This window comes from Urocitellus parryii, chromosome 3 (assembly GCF_045843805.1).
Source record: "Urocitellus parryii isolate mUroPar1 chromosome 3, mUroPar1.hap1, whole genome shotgun sequence".
Classification (NCBI taxonomy): Eukaryota; Metazoa; Chordata; class Mammalia; order Rodentia; family Sciuridae; genus Urocitellus; species Urocitellus parryii.
This window is the reverse complement of record NC_135533.1, coordinates 121,450,390-121,469,092: the sequence shown is the minus strand read 5'-3', so window position 1 is coordinate 121,469,092 and position 18,703 is coordinate 121,450,390. Positions and strand designations below refer to the sequence as shown.

The 18,703-nt window shown below is 43.9% G+C and overlaps 1 protein-coding gene across 1 annotated transcript in view; it reads right to left on the bottom strand.

Moving 5' to 3' along the window:
* Window positions 1-4,835: 4,835 nt before the first annotated feature.
* The window catches only part of LOC113197387 (uncharacterized), a 519,021-nt gene continuing 505,153 nt past the window's right edge, over window positions 4,836-18,703 (bottom strand). The window contains exons 7-8 of the mRNA XM_077796452.1: window positions 6,689-6,740; window positions 4,836-5,288 (exon numbers count right to left, since the gene is read on the bottom strand). Coding sequence (XP_077652578.1) covers window positions 4,969-5,288; window positions 6,689-6,740 — 372 coding nt within the window. The 3' untranslated portion in view covers window positions 4,836-4,968. The remainder of the gene's footprint in view (window positions 5,289-6,688; window positions 6,741-18,703) is intronic.

Genomic DNA, 18,703 nt, shown 5'->3' with positions numbered 1-18,703 from the left:
TAAACAGGACCATGTTTTCTGGTTGAAAAGGAGAATGTTTATTGAGGGTTTTCTGGGTTGAGGGAGAAGGGCTGGGATGGTAGGGGTGGGAGGAGAGAAGCTTCCCTGGGGTTTTCAGCTCCAGGGTGGAGTGAGGGTCTGGGACCTAGGAACATTGTGCAGGGGACACACTCTTCTGCACGGTGCTCCCCTCATGAGTGACCTGGCAGGTGAATGACTTATGAGATTTCCACTCATCTGCTGTCAGAGTCAGGTAGCTGCTGGCCATGTACTTATTGTTGGTCTGTTTGGAGGGCTGAGTGTTCTGCACGCCCTGGGTGACCTTGGTGCCATCTCTCTTCCAGTCCACGGTCACGGCACCCGGGTAGAAGTCGTTGATCAGACACACCAGTGTGGCCTTGTTGCTCTGGAGCTCCTCAGAGGAGGGTGGGAACAGGGTGAGCGAGGGCCCAGCCTTGGGCTGACCTGCAAGATGGACCAGGCAAAAGGGATCAGTGTTCTGGTGTCCACCCGGGAGCCCCTACACCCAGTGTGTGAGGAGGGTCTTCTTTTTCAGGGACTCTTTTGGAGCATGTGTGATATAGAAGTGTGTTGGGGAATTCCTCAAGCCATTCCCCATGTTCACGGCCTTTAAACAACCCAGGATACCTGTGTATCACCTTACCTGGCACCTCTTAGATCTTGGGCTTTGTCACAAATATGTCACCCATGCCTTTCTGCCATGCGTCTTTCTGCCATCTTTCTGGTTCATCTGTATTCTCTTTCTATAGTTCTCTGGAAGTTTATTATGAGTGAGTTCTGACCTTCTTCCTTGGCTTTGAGGGCCAGAGTTTTTACTAACGAACCCATTTTCACCCTAATGTTTTTCTTCTTGAGTCTCTGCTGTGGGTAAGGGTCTTTGTTCCTCAAAGTCTGTCTGTCTGGCTTAGCCCACCTCCTTTTTACAGAGTGAGACCAGAATTCCTTTTTACAGGTCATATCTGTAGGTTTCCTGTATTGGGACCTGTCCATGTGTAAACTCAGGAGCCTGTGCTTCTGCAGCATGTGCCCTGTGGAGACCCACCTCCACCACTCTCATCTTCACTCTTCTCCTGCCTATCTGTTATCCAGAGTCTCCTCTTCTTTTCTTCCTCCTAAGTTTCCTGAAACCCAGTGTTTGTCTGGGCTCTGTCCCTGGCAGTACTTGAAGGTTTGGGGTCCCTTCTACCTCTTACCTCCTTTCTGACCTTTGATCCTGAGTTTACAGTCCAGGGTGCCTGAGCTGAGTTATGACATGTTGTTCCCTTAGTGTCCTAAGTCTTTGATTTCACCACTTTTCAGTCCCACAATGTCTTTTATTTCCTCTTGCCCTTAGATAGGGCCTGAAGTTTATCCCCTTACAAACTAATTAGACCAAAAAGTGCTCAACAAGGGAGAACAGATCAGAGCACTTCTTATGGACCGGCATGCCAACACAGAGAGACAGGCAGACAGACAATGGAATCTTAGTAGGTCATTCTGTGCAGTCCCCTGCCTCTGGAGTCAGAGATTGAATATCTGCCTACAAGCCACTGAGACAATCACAAGCATCTGAACAGATAGGGTAGAGTTCAGTGTCCCAGAACTAAGATCCAGGGAGAATACTTGTCCCAGGTCAGAGACAGGACACAGACAAAGAATAAAGAAGCAGAAAATTGTCCCCAAACTTAGAGAGAGCAGAGAAAGGAGGGCAAAAAAATCACTCACCTAGGACGGTCAACTTGGTCCCTCCGCCGAACACCCAACACTATGACACAGACTCGTGCAAAAACCCCTTTCTGCCTTGCCCTGACCCTCCCCCAACCAGCTGCATCTGTGCAACCTGCAGGAAGGGAAGTTACGCTTACTGAGTGATGACCACTACACGATGTCCTTCCCAGGAACCACCATCCTGGCAAAAGGCCTCACCAAAATGTCAACTATACCTTTTCATGTTCTCCATGGAAGAACCACTTTTTGGGAAAGGAAGAAACAGAAGTCCTCAGTGACAATTCTGGGAGGCCATGAGCTGTGTGGGAACCTGAGAAAGTACCAGGACCAACAGCTCATTCCTCTTAGCTCCTGCTGTCCTGGAGCCACCAGAGGGATGTGGAGACTATGGCAGACGACGATGTCAAGACCACATGCAGAAAGCACCCTTTCAACTCTCATTTCAGTTTCCTACACACAGAGGAAGAACCAGCACTATAACAACAGCACTATACTCAGAACAAAATAAATACATGTATGATATTTGGGAGAGATTTTGTGAGTCCCTGATTGACTTTTGATATTAAGATATCTTTGAAAATTTTTGCTTAGGTTAGATAATCATATTTTAGTTATGTCTCATCTTTCCAGAACAGAAGTGGAATATTTGCAGATGAAAAGAGAAGATGTCTGGCATTTATTTCAAAATATCATGTAAGGGTGATGTTAATTTTGTGGGTGGATCAAAATCATCCATGAATTGATAATGTTGATAGGTAGTTGATGAGAACCATAGGAGTCATTATTATTCCTGTTTTCTTTTTGTGTTGAAAATTCTCATTGTAAACACCAATTTTTAAAATGAAGAGGAGGTTATTCTTGGGACGGTGATTTTGGATGAGGTAGATCCTGCCACTGTATCCACTGAGGCCATTGATATGTCATTGGATGGTCTCAGCTTCTATATCCATGACTTGGAGTCAGTTAAGTGCTGAGGCATATTAAAGCTGTGGTTTGGGATCAGGGATGGCCATAATCAAGCTCCAGGAGGACCACTTTATTTGTCCCATTTTGACTCCAGAACTCCCTGTGTTTGCAAGTTCCATCTTGGCAGCTCTGGTGAGTACGTTTGCCATGGTCTTGATGAGGCGGACACTCGGAGAGGGGCCCTGTGAGCATCTGGGGTACAGAGGACTAATAGAGACAGATAGGGATGCATATTTAGGTTCCCTAACCCATTATCATGGCCCCTGAGAGTGTGTCTCTGACTTTGGGCTAGAGGTGCACATGATTGTCTGAGCCACTTGAGAGAGGAAGGGAGTGGGCCTTGTGGGATGGAGAATCTGGGGGCTCTTAGTCCTCCTGGAAGCTAAACCTTACTTGTAGATATTTTGTTACATTCATTCTGCCCTGATTTATTCTGTCCCATACCCAATTCTTGTCTTTAGTTGATCTCTGACACAGTTTCCTTAGGACAATCAATGAATGCGGATTCTGTGCCTAATTTGGTGCCTTTTCTCACTTGTTTAATTTCTTTCTTTCTTTCTTTCTTTCTTTCTTTCTTTCTTTCTTTCTTTCTTTCTTTTTCACCCATTTCCATTTAAATTTCCTCCTTTTACAGGATGACCATCAAACAACTTTAGCCATCAATTAACTGTAAACCTTCTTCATCCTGGAAGCTTGTGGTCCAATCTTTCAGGGTTTCATTCCAACATCATGATATTGTCAATCTTAAGCCTAATTTCATATCCATCGGATCATTCAGTGATCATTCTTATATGCTTCTGACTTACCCTATGTTCCCCTACTTAGCTCCATGAAATATGAGTCTCTTTCTGAATATTATAGGACTCCCAAGGGTGGAGAAGAGGGTCAACACAATGTGGAAAATTGTTTTATTATATTAGCTGTTTTCCCTATTGCAGAAGTTGTATCTTTACTTAGCTGACATGCAATGTGAAAGTCTGAGAAATGAACATGTAGATTTCATTTTCCAAGCCTTTCCATGATTCCCTGGTGATAAGAAACTATGGACAACTCACTTGGTTAACAGTCTCCCAAAAGGGTTTCTCATAGGAAATGGAAAGTTCAAACTTTGTTCCTGCTAAGACCATGACCTTGGATCAAGGGTCTTCTTTACCTTAATGTTTCTGCCACTAGCTTGCAGCTGAACTCCTGGAGTCCCCCTTATTTATCCCTAATACCTCATTATGGCCAACTGCCATTCTTCTTACTAGTCCTCTCCCTTCTAGGTAGCCAAGGCCACTCTGCAGGGATAAAATATCTGCTCACAGTCCTCATGAGCAAAGAGAATTCACTCACCAATTCTATGGTGGGTTTGGTGGATGGGATGAGCAGGAGATGGCATCTCACAGAGCCTTGCCTCTGCTGGGTTCTTGGTACTGCTCCTCATTTCCAGACTATGGGCCATAGCAGCCCTTACCCATCCTCACAGACTCTGATGACTCTTTTATTTTTTTATTTATTTATTTTTTTTGTAATTGTAGATGGACAGCATGCCTTTATTTTATTTGTTTATTTTTATGTGATGCTGAGGATTGAACCCAGTGCCTTCTACATGCAAGGCAAGTGCTCTACCACTGAGCTACAGCCCCAGCCCTTGATGACTCTTGATTTTACCTAGCAGCCAAGTAGTTCTCTGAACCTTCCATTTGCTTTCTCATTTCTCATCTCCTGAGTTTAACACACATGCATGTCCTTTGAGGAAGACAGGAGTCTGAAGCATGAATAAACAAGGCCCCAAGCCCCAGGGTTTAGGGGATCTAGGACCCTGAGCAGTGACCTTTCTGCCTAGAGACATAACCAGTCACCATTGGCACATTAGAAATGTGAAATGATACATGAGTAGGTCTTCATTGATGAGATTTAGGAATGAGGAACCTGGTGTGACCCTGTGTGATGGGGGCTCAGGAATACAGTAGAGAGTTGGGGAGATGGGTATTTGGTTGAGGAAGGATACTCCTGGGGTTATACCCCAGAAGATTATCCAAATGGCCCTCCTTTTCCTACTGGGTGCCAGGATACCCTTCACCCTACACTGAGAACTCTGAGGCCATTGCAACTAAAATAAGGATAAGAACAAATGAGATAGAGCAAGATTTCTGATTCACAATAGGATATTTTATTGAGCAGTCAGTGGGTTCAGAGAGAAGGGCTTAGTGGGAAGACTAGGAAAGGGAGGGGTCCCTCACCAGGGTCCTTCACTTCCAGGATCATGAGGGTGGGGTGAGGGACAAAAGGTTAAGAACATCCTGAAGGGGATACACTCTTCTCCACAGTGTTTCCTTCATGTGTGACCTGGCAGCTAAAGCTTTTGTGAGATTTCCACTTGTCAGGCGTGATGGTCAGGTAGCTGCTGGCCATGTACTTGTTGTTGGTCTGTTTAGAGGGCTGGGTAGTCTCCACACCCTGGCTGATTGTGGTACTATCTGCTTTCCAGGCCACAGTCACAGCACCCGGGTAGAAGTCATTGATCAGACACACCAGTGTGGCCTTGTTGGTCTGTAGCTCGTCAGAGGAGGGTGGAAATACAGTGAGCGAGGGGGAAGCCTTGGGCTGACCTGTGTGGATAGAGAAGTGGTGTGGGTCAGCAGAGGACAGCCCAGGTATTGGGGATGCCCCAAAGTTTCTGCAATCATTTTCATTGTGGTTTTCTTATCCATTCAAGGACTCTCCTTCCCTTTTCTTTCCTTTCTTGTGAACTTAAGCCACCTGGAGAATAGATAGCACCTTCCAAGTTACCTCTCCCAGATAGTCTTGTATCCTTCCCCTTTGTAGGCTTAGTTTACCAGTCCAGATTTTCTACCTTACTTTATCCTTCTAGTACCCAGAACCTCCTTTGTTAAGTGTTCCTGGTCCATCCAGGATGGAAGGATGGTTCTGGTGGGTGTGGGAAGCCTTGAGCCTGTACTCAGTTCACAGGGTTCCTGAAACCTCCTGTCCTCTTTGACATCAGGTTCTGCTCCATCCTTGTCCTCTCAGCTCTTTTGGCAAGGAGTTGTGCTCTACCCAGACAAGTGGGGGCTCCTCCAAGTCTGCCATCTCCTCATTACAAGACCCTTTGCCTCTTCCTGGGACTGCTCACTGTCACAGACTATGGGGCACAGAAGCCCTCACCCACCCTCATAGTTCTTAATGACTCTTGAATTCACCTAGCAGCCAAGTAGTTCTGTGAGCCTTACATTTGCTTACTCATTTATCATCTCCTGAATTTAACAAGCACTTTGAGGAAGGCAGAGTCTGATGCATGAATAATCAAGGTCTCAATTCCCAGCGTTAAGGGGCTCCAGGGAAAGGTGAGTCTTTGCTTCTTCCTGAGGACCACCCTGGGAAGGCTGGACTCTGGACACCTTGCCTAGTCTAATCTGGCTCTGAATCCCTCTGCCCTCAAGGCCCATTAGAGAACCAGACAGGTGCATCCTAGAGTGAGCCAGATATCTCTCTCTCTCTCTCTCTCTCTCTCTCTGTTTTCTGGTGGTGTCTATTTGGGATAACCTCTTGAGTGCCCAGGGGCTAGGGTCCCAACTCCAATCTTGTCCCTGGGAATTCTTTGAAGCCTTCCCAAACTGGACGAACATCCAGCCCTCAGCCTGGATTCTGGGGGCCTGTGGACTCTCTCTAAGGTCTAGTGCTCCCTAATTAAACATGGACCCTGGTCCCCACTTGGTTTTCAGCCCCAGAGGAGGGAAAGGGACCCCTGTCCCTGTCTCCAGCCTAGGCCTTCAGGACAAGGCCATATCCCGCTTTTGGAATCTGAAGGTGGCTCCTTCTGCTGCTGGGACCCTTTCTGCTGGCTACCACGCAATCACCAACCTCCCCCAGACCCCATGAAAAAAGGTAAGTGATCTGTCCTTAAGACAGGGTAGGGAAGAGGGTAAGAAGCCCTTAGAGAGGGAAAATAGACTTTCCCAAGACAGGAGGGGTATGGGACAGATTGAGAAAAGTCAGAAGAGCCACTTACCTAGAACGGTGAGCCGGGTCCCACCACCGAAGACATACCACAGTGATTGAGGCTTGGACTAAAACCCACAGGGTCAGCACCTGGGGTTTGCCCCTAGGGGTTGGGCAAGAATGAAAACTATTGAGTGTGACGGGTGGGGTTGTGTCCTTGGCATACTGCAGGTTGTTGACTGGCCCTCCACACACTCATCTCCTCTCCCAGGCATGCATTGCCCATGGCATTGGAGATACCCCAAGTATGTCCCCTATCTCTGAGGTTCTCAGTGCTGACAGAAAGGCTAAGCACAGTTGCTGCCAAGAATCCCTTAGTGAAGCATATTCTTAAGTGGCTATGTGAGGTGGGAGAGAGTCCTGAGCTGACTTGGACCTGCTCAACTTCTCCTGGCCTCATTTTAGAACTTCTGAATATCCTTTAGACAAACCCCAATCATCCAGCCATGACAGCTTCTTCCCTGGACCCACTACACTGGGTCATGCCTGACTTAAGGCACCTCCACATGGAGACTCTTCTACTTGCATTTCTACCTGTGGAGACATAGCACAGTCCCACCACATTCATGAAACCTTCCCTGATATTTCAGACCACTCTTTGTATCCATACATACTTCCATTTATCCATCCATTCATCCATCTATCCAAAATTCCTATGAAACACCCACCTACCCCAGGCACTGTTTTTCATGCTGGAACATGGTAGGACTCCCTTAGCTCTTACCCTCATATTTTCCTGAAATTTCTTATGTCAAGATCTAAAAGACCCTTGTCTCAATCTGTAGGTCTTTCCCAGTAGCCTGAGGTCTCTGCAGGAGTTCCCTTTTTCTGGTCATTCTCTTCTCATTGATTATGGAGATGGCCCACTCTCTTGCTCCCATAGCTTCCTTTTCCCTCTGACCCATGCATAGCTGATGACCCTAGACTATTACCAGGTGCTTTTTCCTCTGTACTCTTCCCTCTCTTTTGATTTGATGCACTCCACAATTGCCCAGAGGTCCCAGATTCCTCTTTCTTGCTCTGACATTTCTTCTCAGCCACAGATCTACATATATTTTGATTCCTGAACCTATCTTTGCTTGAATGTCTTGCAGGCATCTGGAAATCAACAACTTCCAATTAAATACATTTCCTTGAAGATCTGATCCCCTGCAGTGTCCTCATTTCAGCAATTTGTCTCCAAGTCAATGGCCTGGAGTCATCTTAGTCATTCCCTGATTGAATCACCTTGTGTATCCTTATACCACAACATAATGTACCATTAAGATAATCAAAAGAAAAATAAAAAGAAAATTGCAGAAGTTATACTCTAAGAATTGATGGTGGCTTTGCCAAGTGAGATTTTATCTTTATAAATAAAGATATTATATTACATTGGAAGATTATTCACTGCATTGGGAATTAACCTTAGCATCAGGACTATTTGACAATGTTTGTATTAAAGACATGCACCTAGATTCTTTGAAATTAGTGTAGAATATGTGTAGAAGACATATCTCAATCACTGTGGTATGTCTTTGGGGCTGGGATCCGGCTCCCTGTTCTAGATAAATGGCTCTTCTGACATTTCTCAGTCTGTCCTATACCCCTCCTGTCTTGGGCAAGTCAGACTTTAGTGTAATATTAATATGAACCCAACCCTTGTTTCTGAATAAGAGAGGAAACATTTATCCTTGCATGAAGGTATTCAAGGAAATTTCCTCAACTTATTAAAAGGTGTCTTCCAAAACTTACAACAACCTTCATATGTAAAGGAAAAAAAAAAAAAACATTTGTGGCAGGAAACCAGGAAAGTTGCTCACTCACAGTTTTCAATATTCAACAGATTCTACCCAATGTAAGGAGATGAAGGGGGAAAAAGTTGTAAGTATTAAGAAAAGAGAGTGAAAATGTTTCCTGCAAATGATGTGCTAGTCTACTAAAAAACAAACCAACCAACTTAAGAGAATTAGTTGAACTGTTAAAACCCATGCAAGAATTAAAGTGGCTGAACATAAGAGTGACATGTAAAAATGAATAGATTTCTCTTCTGCATAAGTAACACTTTAGGATATGAAATTGTGGGAAATTTTCAATTCCAATAAGATTATATTCGAAACACCAACACATAACTAAGATTTATAAATAAATAACACTAGATTTTCAGTGAATAAAATACAAGACTATGTGACTAGTGAACATAAAAGTGAGTGAATAGAAAGCATGTTGTGTTCCTGGGTAAAAGTGCAGAGCTTTATAAAGGTATCAGTTCATCTCAAATCAACCATGTATTCCCAGAAATTACAAACATAACACCAAAAGAATGATTTTTGAGAATTAGGAATTGATTCCAAAGTTCAACAGAAAGAAAGATGGAGAGTATGTGTGGGTATTTTGCAAAACAGTACTAATTATGCATTGTTTCCCCTTGCAGATACAAAAACACATCATAAAGCTAAAATAATCAAAACAAAGTAGAAGGATGCAGGAATAAGCCAATACTTTAAGAGAACCACAGAGAGAATGTGATAAGTCATCATTTAGCATTTGATAAAAATCTCATTTATATTCAACAGATGTCTTTCCATTTGGCAAATAAAAAAAGTTATATGCCTATGCACACAAACTCCAGATAAAATTAAACACACATGCACCAAACCAACAGAAGTACTAGAACAAAATAGAAGAATAATTTTATCATATCAAAATAAAAATCACCTTCCTAAACTTGGCATGGATCACAGAAACCATCAAGAAAAGGCTAAACCAATGCGACACAATAGGCTTAACAACCACTTTATGGTGGAAGACCTCATAAACAAAAGTTCTAAAATAGACCAAGGGAAAATATTTATAACACATTTTCTAAACAAGGGGTTAAGTTTCTATAGACAATATAATCAGATACAAGCAATGGAGTAAAAAAGCAGGCAACATAATGACTTCTTAATTCACAGGAGGAATACACTAAGTCAAAAATAAGAAAGGATAAACATTTGACCAATAATGAAATAAATAATAAATCAAACACATTCCCTTTATTCTTAACACAAGGGTAAAGTAAAGAAAGATCAACAATGTCACATTATTGGCAAGGAGGTAGGAGAAAGGGCACTGTCTTTCACTGTAGTGAGTATAAATTGGAGCAGCCTTTTGGAAGTAGTTTGGAACTATCTACAAAATCTCAAAGGAATTCCTCTGAGATCCAGAATTTTCACTTTTAGGCATTTAATCTTTAGAGATACAGAAGTACACTATACTGACTCCCCACCCCCAGATTTTTAATGCATCATCACTTGCGTATTTTCTAGTGGAAACAACTGAAGTGACCCTTAAAAGGGGAATGATTACAAAATTCTGGTACATGCAAACTTTCCCTAGATAGCTATTTATGAGAATACCAAAGATTCATATGGACTAATCTAGAAAAATCAATTATAGATAGCTTAAAAACCTAATTCTAGAGTAATATAGAGAGTATGAGTTTATTTTCAACAAATAAAATCTCAACACCAACTCTCCCCCTGAGTGTGTATGTGTGTGTGTTTTCAAGAATGCACATACAGTGAAAGAATTGAACTATACAGACCAACAAGACAGTGGCCATGGAAATTGGAATAGGTTTTCGGGGAAAGGTGGTAGGAGAGAGAGGGTAACAGAAAATGTCTGCTATTTACTTTTTATCTTCTGTATATAATATACTTCTTTCTTTTCTTTTTATATATTTTTAAGTTGTACATGTACACATACCTTCATTTTATTTATTTATTTATTTTTATGTGGTTCTGAGGATTGCAACTAGTGCCTCACATGTTGGAGACAAGTGCTCTACCACTGAGCCACAACCTCAGCCCCTCTTTTTTTTTTGAGGAAAGTACTTATATATTTACAAAAACTGTTACTATTATATTAGAATTATTTTAGATGACAACAATGCAATATTTCTCTGTGTGAACATTTTAATAAAGTCAGAAAGGTATAAAACTAAAATTTAAATGAAGTGAAACTATACCAGCCAGAGACATACTATGGAAAATTTTAAAGTTTTTTAAAAAAAATCTTCAAATTTTAAAGATAGGCTTTTGAAAATGCACACAATTATCTTTTTAAAAATGAATTTTCTTATTAATAAATATGCTTCAGAAACAATTTTTATGAAATTGATTCCTTTCTCATGACATTATTAAAATAACATTATTAAGCAGTAACTTGTTGCCAGAGTCTACCTTACAAATATAACTTTGAAGGTTTATGTAAGATGCTTTATGATATGCCACACTGCTCTGTCACACCCTTTCTCATGGATATTTGTGTTATCTCCAATTTTTCCCATTATTAATAACATTAAGCTAGATAGACGGTCTTGTTTGTAAATCTTTGGTTATGGCTTTATTTTCTCCCTTAAGATAAATTTTGAGAAATGGAATTACACACTGTAGATAAGCCCAGTTTCTTTCATGACTTGCTGCCTATTGCTGAATTTGTTGTACATTGAAATCCTTATAAACAGTTCAAGAAAGTGCCCATTCCTCCCAGGTATCATTGCTCTAAATTCATTCATTAATTTCATAGCAATTTTGGCATGTGGACTAGCACATTCTCCCCATGCTTAGGAGCAGTCTGTGGTCCCAGTTCACCAACTCCCAGATTCCCCCCTGCCCTGGACTCAATTCTGGCCTCACAACAGACTCCAAACCTCAGCCGGTTTTTCCAAAGCACAAGTTTGACTCTGACTTAAATCCCCCAAAGCCTGCACTTAGACAGCAGAACCTAGTCTGGGGCACCAGACCTAGGGGTTGCATCTGCTTCAGCCCAGCATCTCCCTGCTTCCCTTGGTGCCCATGCCCTACACTCTCTGTGAAGCTCTAGTGTGTCTGCTGAGCTACCCCATCACTATCCAGCACCCATTCTTCTGTGATACCAGCTTGGGCATCAACCCACAGAGGGAGCACCCCTTCTCTAACTCTATGGCTCCTAGAAAGGGCCACGAGTTTGTCCCCCATAACTAGATAGGTCCCTTGGTGCAGGCCAGCTTTCTCTGTTGTATCCAGGCCTGGCCCCCAGGAAATGTTTATGAACAAGGCAGTGAGGGCACATCCTTTGGGGAGACCAAACCAAACCATCACTTCATTCTGAGGGGGACGGCTTTGCAGAAAACCCCTTCTCTTACACTATCATAGGAAAGAGCTGGGGATGTAGCTCAGTGGTAGAGAGGGGCTTATCATGGGTCAATCCCTGGGTTCACTGCCCAGCACCTCCCTTTTTGTCACAAAATACAAGACATGGTCATGCATCTACAGTTCTGGGAAGGAGGCAACCTCAGGATGCAGCCCTGGTTGAGGATCCTTGGCTGAGGGTCTGATGACTGGATCCCTGCTTCCCACCATCAGTGGCTCAGCCAAACCATAAGGGTTCAGAGCACAGCCAAGCAGAAGCAGGGAGAAGGAGGAGTGGAAAGGCTGAACCCTGTGCAAATGGGAGATACTAATAATGGACTAGGGGGAGTGAGTGAGGCACTATCCTTAGTGCAAAAAGACTGAGGAACCAAGATAAATAATACTTCAATACAATGTTGAAAATTAATTCAAACAAACCCACAATGAACAAAAAATCAGCACTTTAGGCCAGTGTCTCAGGCTGATAGTTTGTCACCCCTTTTGCCACCTCTCCTGCCCTCCTCCTCTGCCACCCATTCCCAGCTTCAACTGAGACTCCCATATTCCCCCAAGACTCCTTACTTGCTCCAAGGCTCTGCAGGTTGGACAGACTGCTTCATGGTCAGGCTCCTGGGCCCAAGGCTGCCATTGGGGCAGCCAGTTGCTGCCATTGGGGCCTCTATAATGGGCATCTACTGCCAGTTCCAGCAGCAGCAGAAGGGTCCAGTACCCGGTGACCTACCCTGGGCCTTGTCTGCTCTCAGGGTCAGAGGCCCTTGTGGCATGGGGTCCATAGAGGGTGTAGTCCTGGTCCTCCTGATGGCAGTGGCTGCTATAGTATATACAGGTCCATGAGGCCCTTGGCCCTTTCCTCACCCTGGACTGGTTCTTGTCCCTGTACTCAGTTGGCCTGATCCAGGGCCCATGGCTGTTACCCCTGGGGGTCTCCTACAGAGAGACATCTGCTAACTGCCCTGCTATGATAAGGATCCAGGGCCCAACTGCTCCTCAGGGCAGCCACCTGTCTGGCCCCACCCCTGTAGCTCTGGGTGGGGCCCTCCTGAACCACTTTTTGCATCTTTCCTTAGTTCCCCAAGGGCGTCATGGGTTTGTGGACTGTCACCAGGGGCCTAGAGAGGCTGTGGAAATTGGCCGAGTGCTCATTGGAACAGGAGCACCAGAAGACTTGATGTCAGGAGGAGGGGACAAGGCTGTGGCTTTTCTGATCAGGCCCCAGGCTCAACTCCTACACATTGCACTCTGGCCAGTTTAGACTAACCCTACCTTGGCTGGGTTGGCAAGCCTGGCATGCTCCTGTCTGGCTCTCTCTCAAATCAGGAAAGGATCCTCCTTTCAGGGAGTGATTCTGTGCCCCCCAGACAAGCAGTGGTGGTGAGATCAAGATGTTGAGTCCCTTCAGGCATAGGTCACTTCTGGGCTTCAGTTTTCTTGTCTGTAAAATGGGGAGAATGTTCTTCTGCATCAGGGAGGTTATGAGGATTATTGAGACCAGCAGGTGTCTGATGAATGCTGGTTTCCTTGTTTGCTGTCTCACTTTGGGGTTCAGAATAATTCTTGGGTATCCTTAGGGCAAGTATCCCTATTTTACAGATGAAAAAACTAAGACCCAGAGAAGATGAATGTAGGGTCCAAGTTTGTTCAGGAAGTGGGGTGCAGGATGAGCTAGAAACTAGGAATGAGCTTGTTCCTTGCATTTCTAGTCTTTGGTCCACCTGGAAGACTTATGCCTGGCTCTCTGCTGAGCCAAAGTTTGAGTTCTGTTAGGCAGTGATAGAGGAGGAGGAGGGGGATGGGCACAGGCTTAGAGTTGGGGTGCATCGAGGGGAAGGTATATCATTCATAATTTAATGGTAATAGTGATGCTTTTGCACTGGCTGAGTGCTTTACACACTTTAATCTTCCCCTATTTAAATACGAAGAAGTTGATGCTCAGAAAGTTTTCCTACTTGTATGATGCCACAGGGCCAAGAGGCAACCAGCCTAGCGTTGTATTTTGAAGCATGGTCTTTGAATGGCATCAGGACATTCTTTGTTGATGATGACCCTGTTTTCCAGATGATGTCAGGCTGCTCGGTGCATGGAAAACTCAAATCTCAGAGTCAGGTCTCTGATAGCTGCTCACTTAAACATAGGCCCAATCTGAACCTGATTGAATAGAGCTTTCTTCTGCCTTACTTGTGCACTGCTGCTATTTGGGCTCCTTCACCTCTCTGCACTCTGATGCCCTGAAGACTAGTACACAAATGTCTGAGATCCATAGGACTTTGGACTTTAGATCCTGATCAGAAAGCTCCCTGCTCTGCCGCTCTTAGGACTGCAGTGTGGATCTGTTTTTTGTTTTCCTGTTGATTTTTCTGCCAGAAAATTCATTGAAAAACATTTAATGTTAATTTATACATAATATCTGTACACAATTTATGGGTTACAGTGTGATATTTAAGTTTGTGTATTTATATTTATACATATATTTAAAATGACTGGATTAGGCTCATTGGCAAATGCATTGCCTCAAACATTTATCATTTCTTGTGTGGGGAACTTTCAAAATCCTCTCAATTAGCTACTTTGAAATATACAGTGAATTTTTGTCAACCATAATTATCTTGTTATACCATAAGATCTTAAATGCATCCCTTGAAATTCATAGCTGCAGCCCTGTGGGAATTTGTCTTGTTTTGTTTTAGCAATTATTAAAGGGGCCTGCTAAGACCAACCAAGGTAAATTTTCTGAAAGACTTCTTTGAGGAGTGCTTGGTCCGTGTTTTGAGTTATAAACTAATCAAAATTCCTGCTACATTTGGTGAAAATCAGTCTAACCATATCCATGGGATGTGGTAATGGAAATGGGATTTCCCATTGTTGGTATAGATCATGGTTGTCAGGAAAAAATGTTAACGGGGCTCTGCATTTCTTCATGTTTCTTGAGCCAAAGTGTTGAACACCTTCATTCTGGACTGTATTTTCAAGGATTTTTGTAGAGTCAGCAATCTTGGAAGGTAGAGAGAGTGTTTCCCTTTGGAGCAGAGAACAGGTAGGCTTGCTGAACTAAATAAAAGATTTGGGGTGCTCAACTCAGGTTCACAAATGTCACCTGACCTTCTTTGCATGGCTTTGTGAAAACAGTGTAAGAAAATGCTGTTGTTTGGGCACCTGCTATTGCTGTGAGTGACAATCTGTTCTTTGTCTCTGATCTAGGAGTCTTTTGTGTTCTGCAGAATCTGTGAAACTGTGGCTGGCTTGCATTTTAGTTTGAAAATATGATAAAGTCTCAGAACCTTCACAATTATCAATGATGATCATAAAGAGAAGGAAGAAAGAGATAAAGCGAAGGATGGTAATCATAATTGAATGATTTTTCTTAACTCATCAGATCAGATTTCAGGGATCTCCAGGTTGGATCTTTCCATTGCACAATGTTGTTGTTTTTTTTTTCCCTGAGGGCCAGGACTGGTGCTTATAAACCCCACATGTCACTGACCTTGTAGATGAACCAGGTGGTATAAAAGATGTCTTGCAGGGCTCAGTGGGCAACCCCTGGGAGTTCCCTGAGCCAGTTCAGCTTTTATCCTGTTAGGGTACATGTCTCATTACTGCCTCTGGCCTTGGACTCTGCACAACCTGGAGATTGGTGGCAGGTTCCATCCTAGGAGTCTGGGCTACAGCTGTTCCTTCCACAGCACCCCCATATGGGCATGACTTTCTCACTACTTAGGATCTAGAAGCTGTGGTTTCCCCCAGGGACTGTCCCAGGTTTCAGGGAGAATAAAAGGGACTGTCCCTAAACATAGCATCCCCAGCTATACTATCACCCAGTCCCAAGTCCCCTCCCCCCTCCAGCTCCTGCACCTGCACCTGCAGCAGCTGTCTCACCACAGACCACATCCTCACATGGTGGCCACACTCAGAAATTCGGAAATCCGGGTCTGGCTGGATCCTGGGAAATTCTTAGGGGACTGGGCAGGGGATCTCCCTAGCTGTTGCAGCTGTAGCTCTAGATGTCTACACCCTCCATTGCTCCAGACTGACATACACTGAGAGCTAAATTCTGGTAGTGACAAAGGAGTCTGGGTCTAGCTGGCCCTTTTCTCAGTGTCCCTGGAGCCTGGCTTGTCTCTCCTGGGGAAAAGGAGTAGGTATGCCCTTACAGTTGCACCCCTGTTAGAAGGACTTGCTCTAGCCTCCAGCTGCCTGATTTCTACTCACAGGCCTTAGAGACTATGTCTGGGGCTATAGGACACTCATCTTTCCTAGGCCCAGGTGTCTTCAGCTTTCTGCTCCATTTTATCCCCAATGGTTCTTCTCATGTCATGTGCTTATCCCACTGCAGAGTGGGGAATTGGGGATTCTGAGGCAGAGGATGACTATTTGTCTGGGGGCATAACAGTGGTTCTGAATCTCACAATCCTCAGTTAGAGTCTAGTTCTCTAGATCCAAGTCCCCTTGGAGAGGCCTCTAAGAACCTAAGAATCCTGGCACCTGTGAGTAGACCCTTTCATAGCTCTCCCTCAGGTACAAGACTTACCATCCTGGCAAGGATCTTCTAGTTTCTTCTATTGATGAGTTAGTGGGCATACAGAGAGGGAGGGTTTCTCATGTTAAAACACAGAGCATATTTGTGTAAAGTCAGTGTCCTGGCACTTGACCAGTACAAGCCAGATATCTGAGAGAACCAGGCACTTTATACTTGGGATGGAGTCAGCCTGGAACCCAATAGTGGTGTTTAGGGCAGTTTCAATTCTTTAACTTCAAACTTTCCATCCAACTGCTTAGAATGCTCCCTGACAAAGTCCAATAGGGGGCAGCAGAGACCAGCAGGAACTGAAGAACAGAAAGAGTTGAAGCTCTTCTGCAGGGAAGAGGCCTGGAATTCAGTGGAAGGCAGCAGGGGAAGCTACAGGAGGGGGGATGCAGGGACTAGACTGTGGTTCTACATTCTTGTTGTGTTAGCTTTCCATCATTCTCACAAACACCTAGAATAATTACCATTTTACCATATGAATGAAAATATTCATAGTTTGAATCAAGAATGGAAATGAGCACAAGAATGCCAACATGCACATCATACTTGTGACAACAGCATCATATGCAGGAATAGATGAGGGTAGGAGGAGAGGGAACATGGTAATAGAACTCAGGCAGCATCATTGCAAACTATGTTGGTATTGATGTAAAGTAATTGGTGTAAAGCAACTGCCACTTTCTTATGGTCGTGACTTATAGTAGAACCACTATGAAATAAATTTCAAATATAGATAAAAGGATATGAAAGGTAACCAAAGTGGAATGATGGGGAAAAAATAAACCAATCACAATGGAAGATGGTAGTGGAGCAGTGAGGAACTTACCAAAAGGTAAAACACATGCAGAAAACAGCACATTGGCAGAAGTCTGTTACTATCTGTGATGACATTAGTTGGAACACACGAGTCTTGATTTCTCAGTACCTAAGAAGCCTGCATCTGCACAAGGTTTGACAAAAGTTCTCTAAACTATTGCATGTGGGGAGATAGGCTTGCATTTGGTGGATTGTCTTCTAACAGAAACAAAGCCCCTGGTAACAGGAACTAGACCTGCCATGACTTCCCATGCACTGTGAATGCCACCAACCTGAGACATAGGACAGGGTACATTTTGGCACAACTGGCACAGAGTGAGACTGTTTCTCTCCTGGCATTCAGAGGAAGCCAGGAGAGAAACTGGGGTTGCATAGGCAACCCTGGGGGTGAACAGGAGGAGTCCAACTTCAGTCCCTGAATGGACATCAAGAGAGTTTAAACTGTATCTGGGGCTGCAGTGACCACATTCTGAGGGTCATACTAACACAAGGTCACCCCCAGGACACTGGCAAGAGCCAAGGCATAGAGAGGGCATAGAGAGGACCTCACCTGGGAAATGTACTGAAGGAGGCTAATTGTATGTGTAAGCATGGCAGACCATGCTAGTTGAATTTCCTTAGGAAGAACACATTGTAGGAGGGAGCACAGTGTGAGAAGATGGAGCTCCTAGGGTCTCTTTCCTTCTCCCAGCATGACTGCATGTGCCTCCTGCAAATCTCAGGGAATGATTTACCACTGTCCAGAAGTCATCCCTGGGAAGGCTTCTCTCTCTAAGGTCTTCCAAAGATGCCTGCACATTCTTCTCTGGCATTTCCTCCCACCGCCAGCCATACATACCTTACCTCAGGAAGAATTTTCTATGTGGTCTTAAATGAGTGAAGGGAGCACTTGTTCGCTTCTCCCTGCATGGAGTATGGACAGGTTCCTTGAGGAGACTCTCAAAGTGACACTGACTCTCACCAGCCTCAATTCATAGCCCTGAACCTGGAATTCACCTCTCTGCTTGAGGAATCCTTGAAAAATCATCTTTAAGAGCTCAGCTCTAGAAACTATGACACTGGTTAACTTCACAGACAATAAGGGACCTAAAGTTGTTTTGTCCATCAGGGCTGAATTCTGGTGCTTTTAGACATGCCACATAAAACATGGATGATTAAAAAAAAATAACAAACATGGCTATTAATGGTACATTGTAGAATGAGATGTGTCAAACACAATGTTTGAGGCTAAAATTGGTATTAAATCCATAAAAGGAGGCAGTTGAATAAGTAAACAATGTATAACATGTGAAATTTATAAAAACTTGTCAACAACAAGAGGAACATTAAATGAAATGCCAAAGATGAAACCAAAGTCCACCTGGGAGCTACTGAGAAAACTCTGAGGAATGTGAGGGTCCATGGTGACCTTATGCTGAGGCACTTGTCATCAGTGGTCTCTCGGCAGGGAGTTGCCCTGCCCATGGACAGGAACATGGAAGGGCAACAGACCGTCTGAACTAGACCCGGATTAAAAACAAACAAACAAACAGCT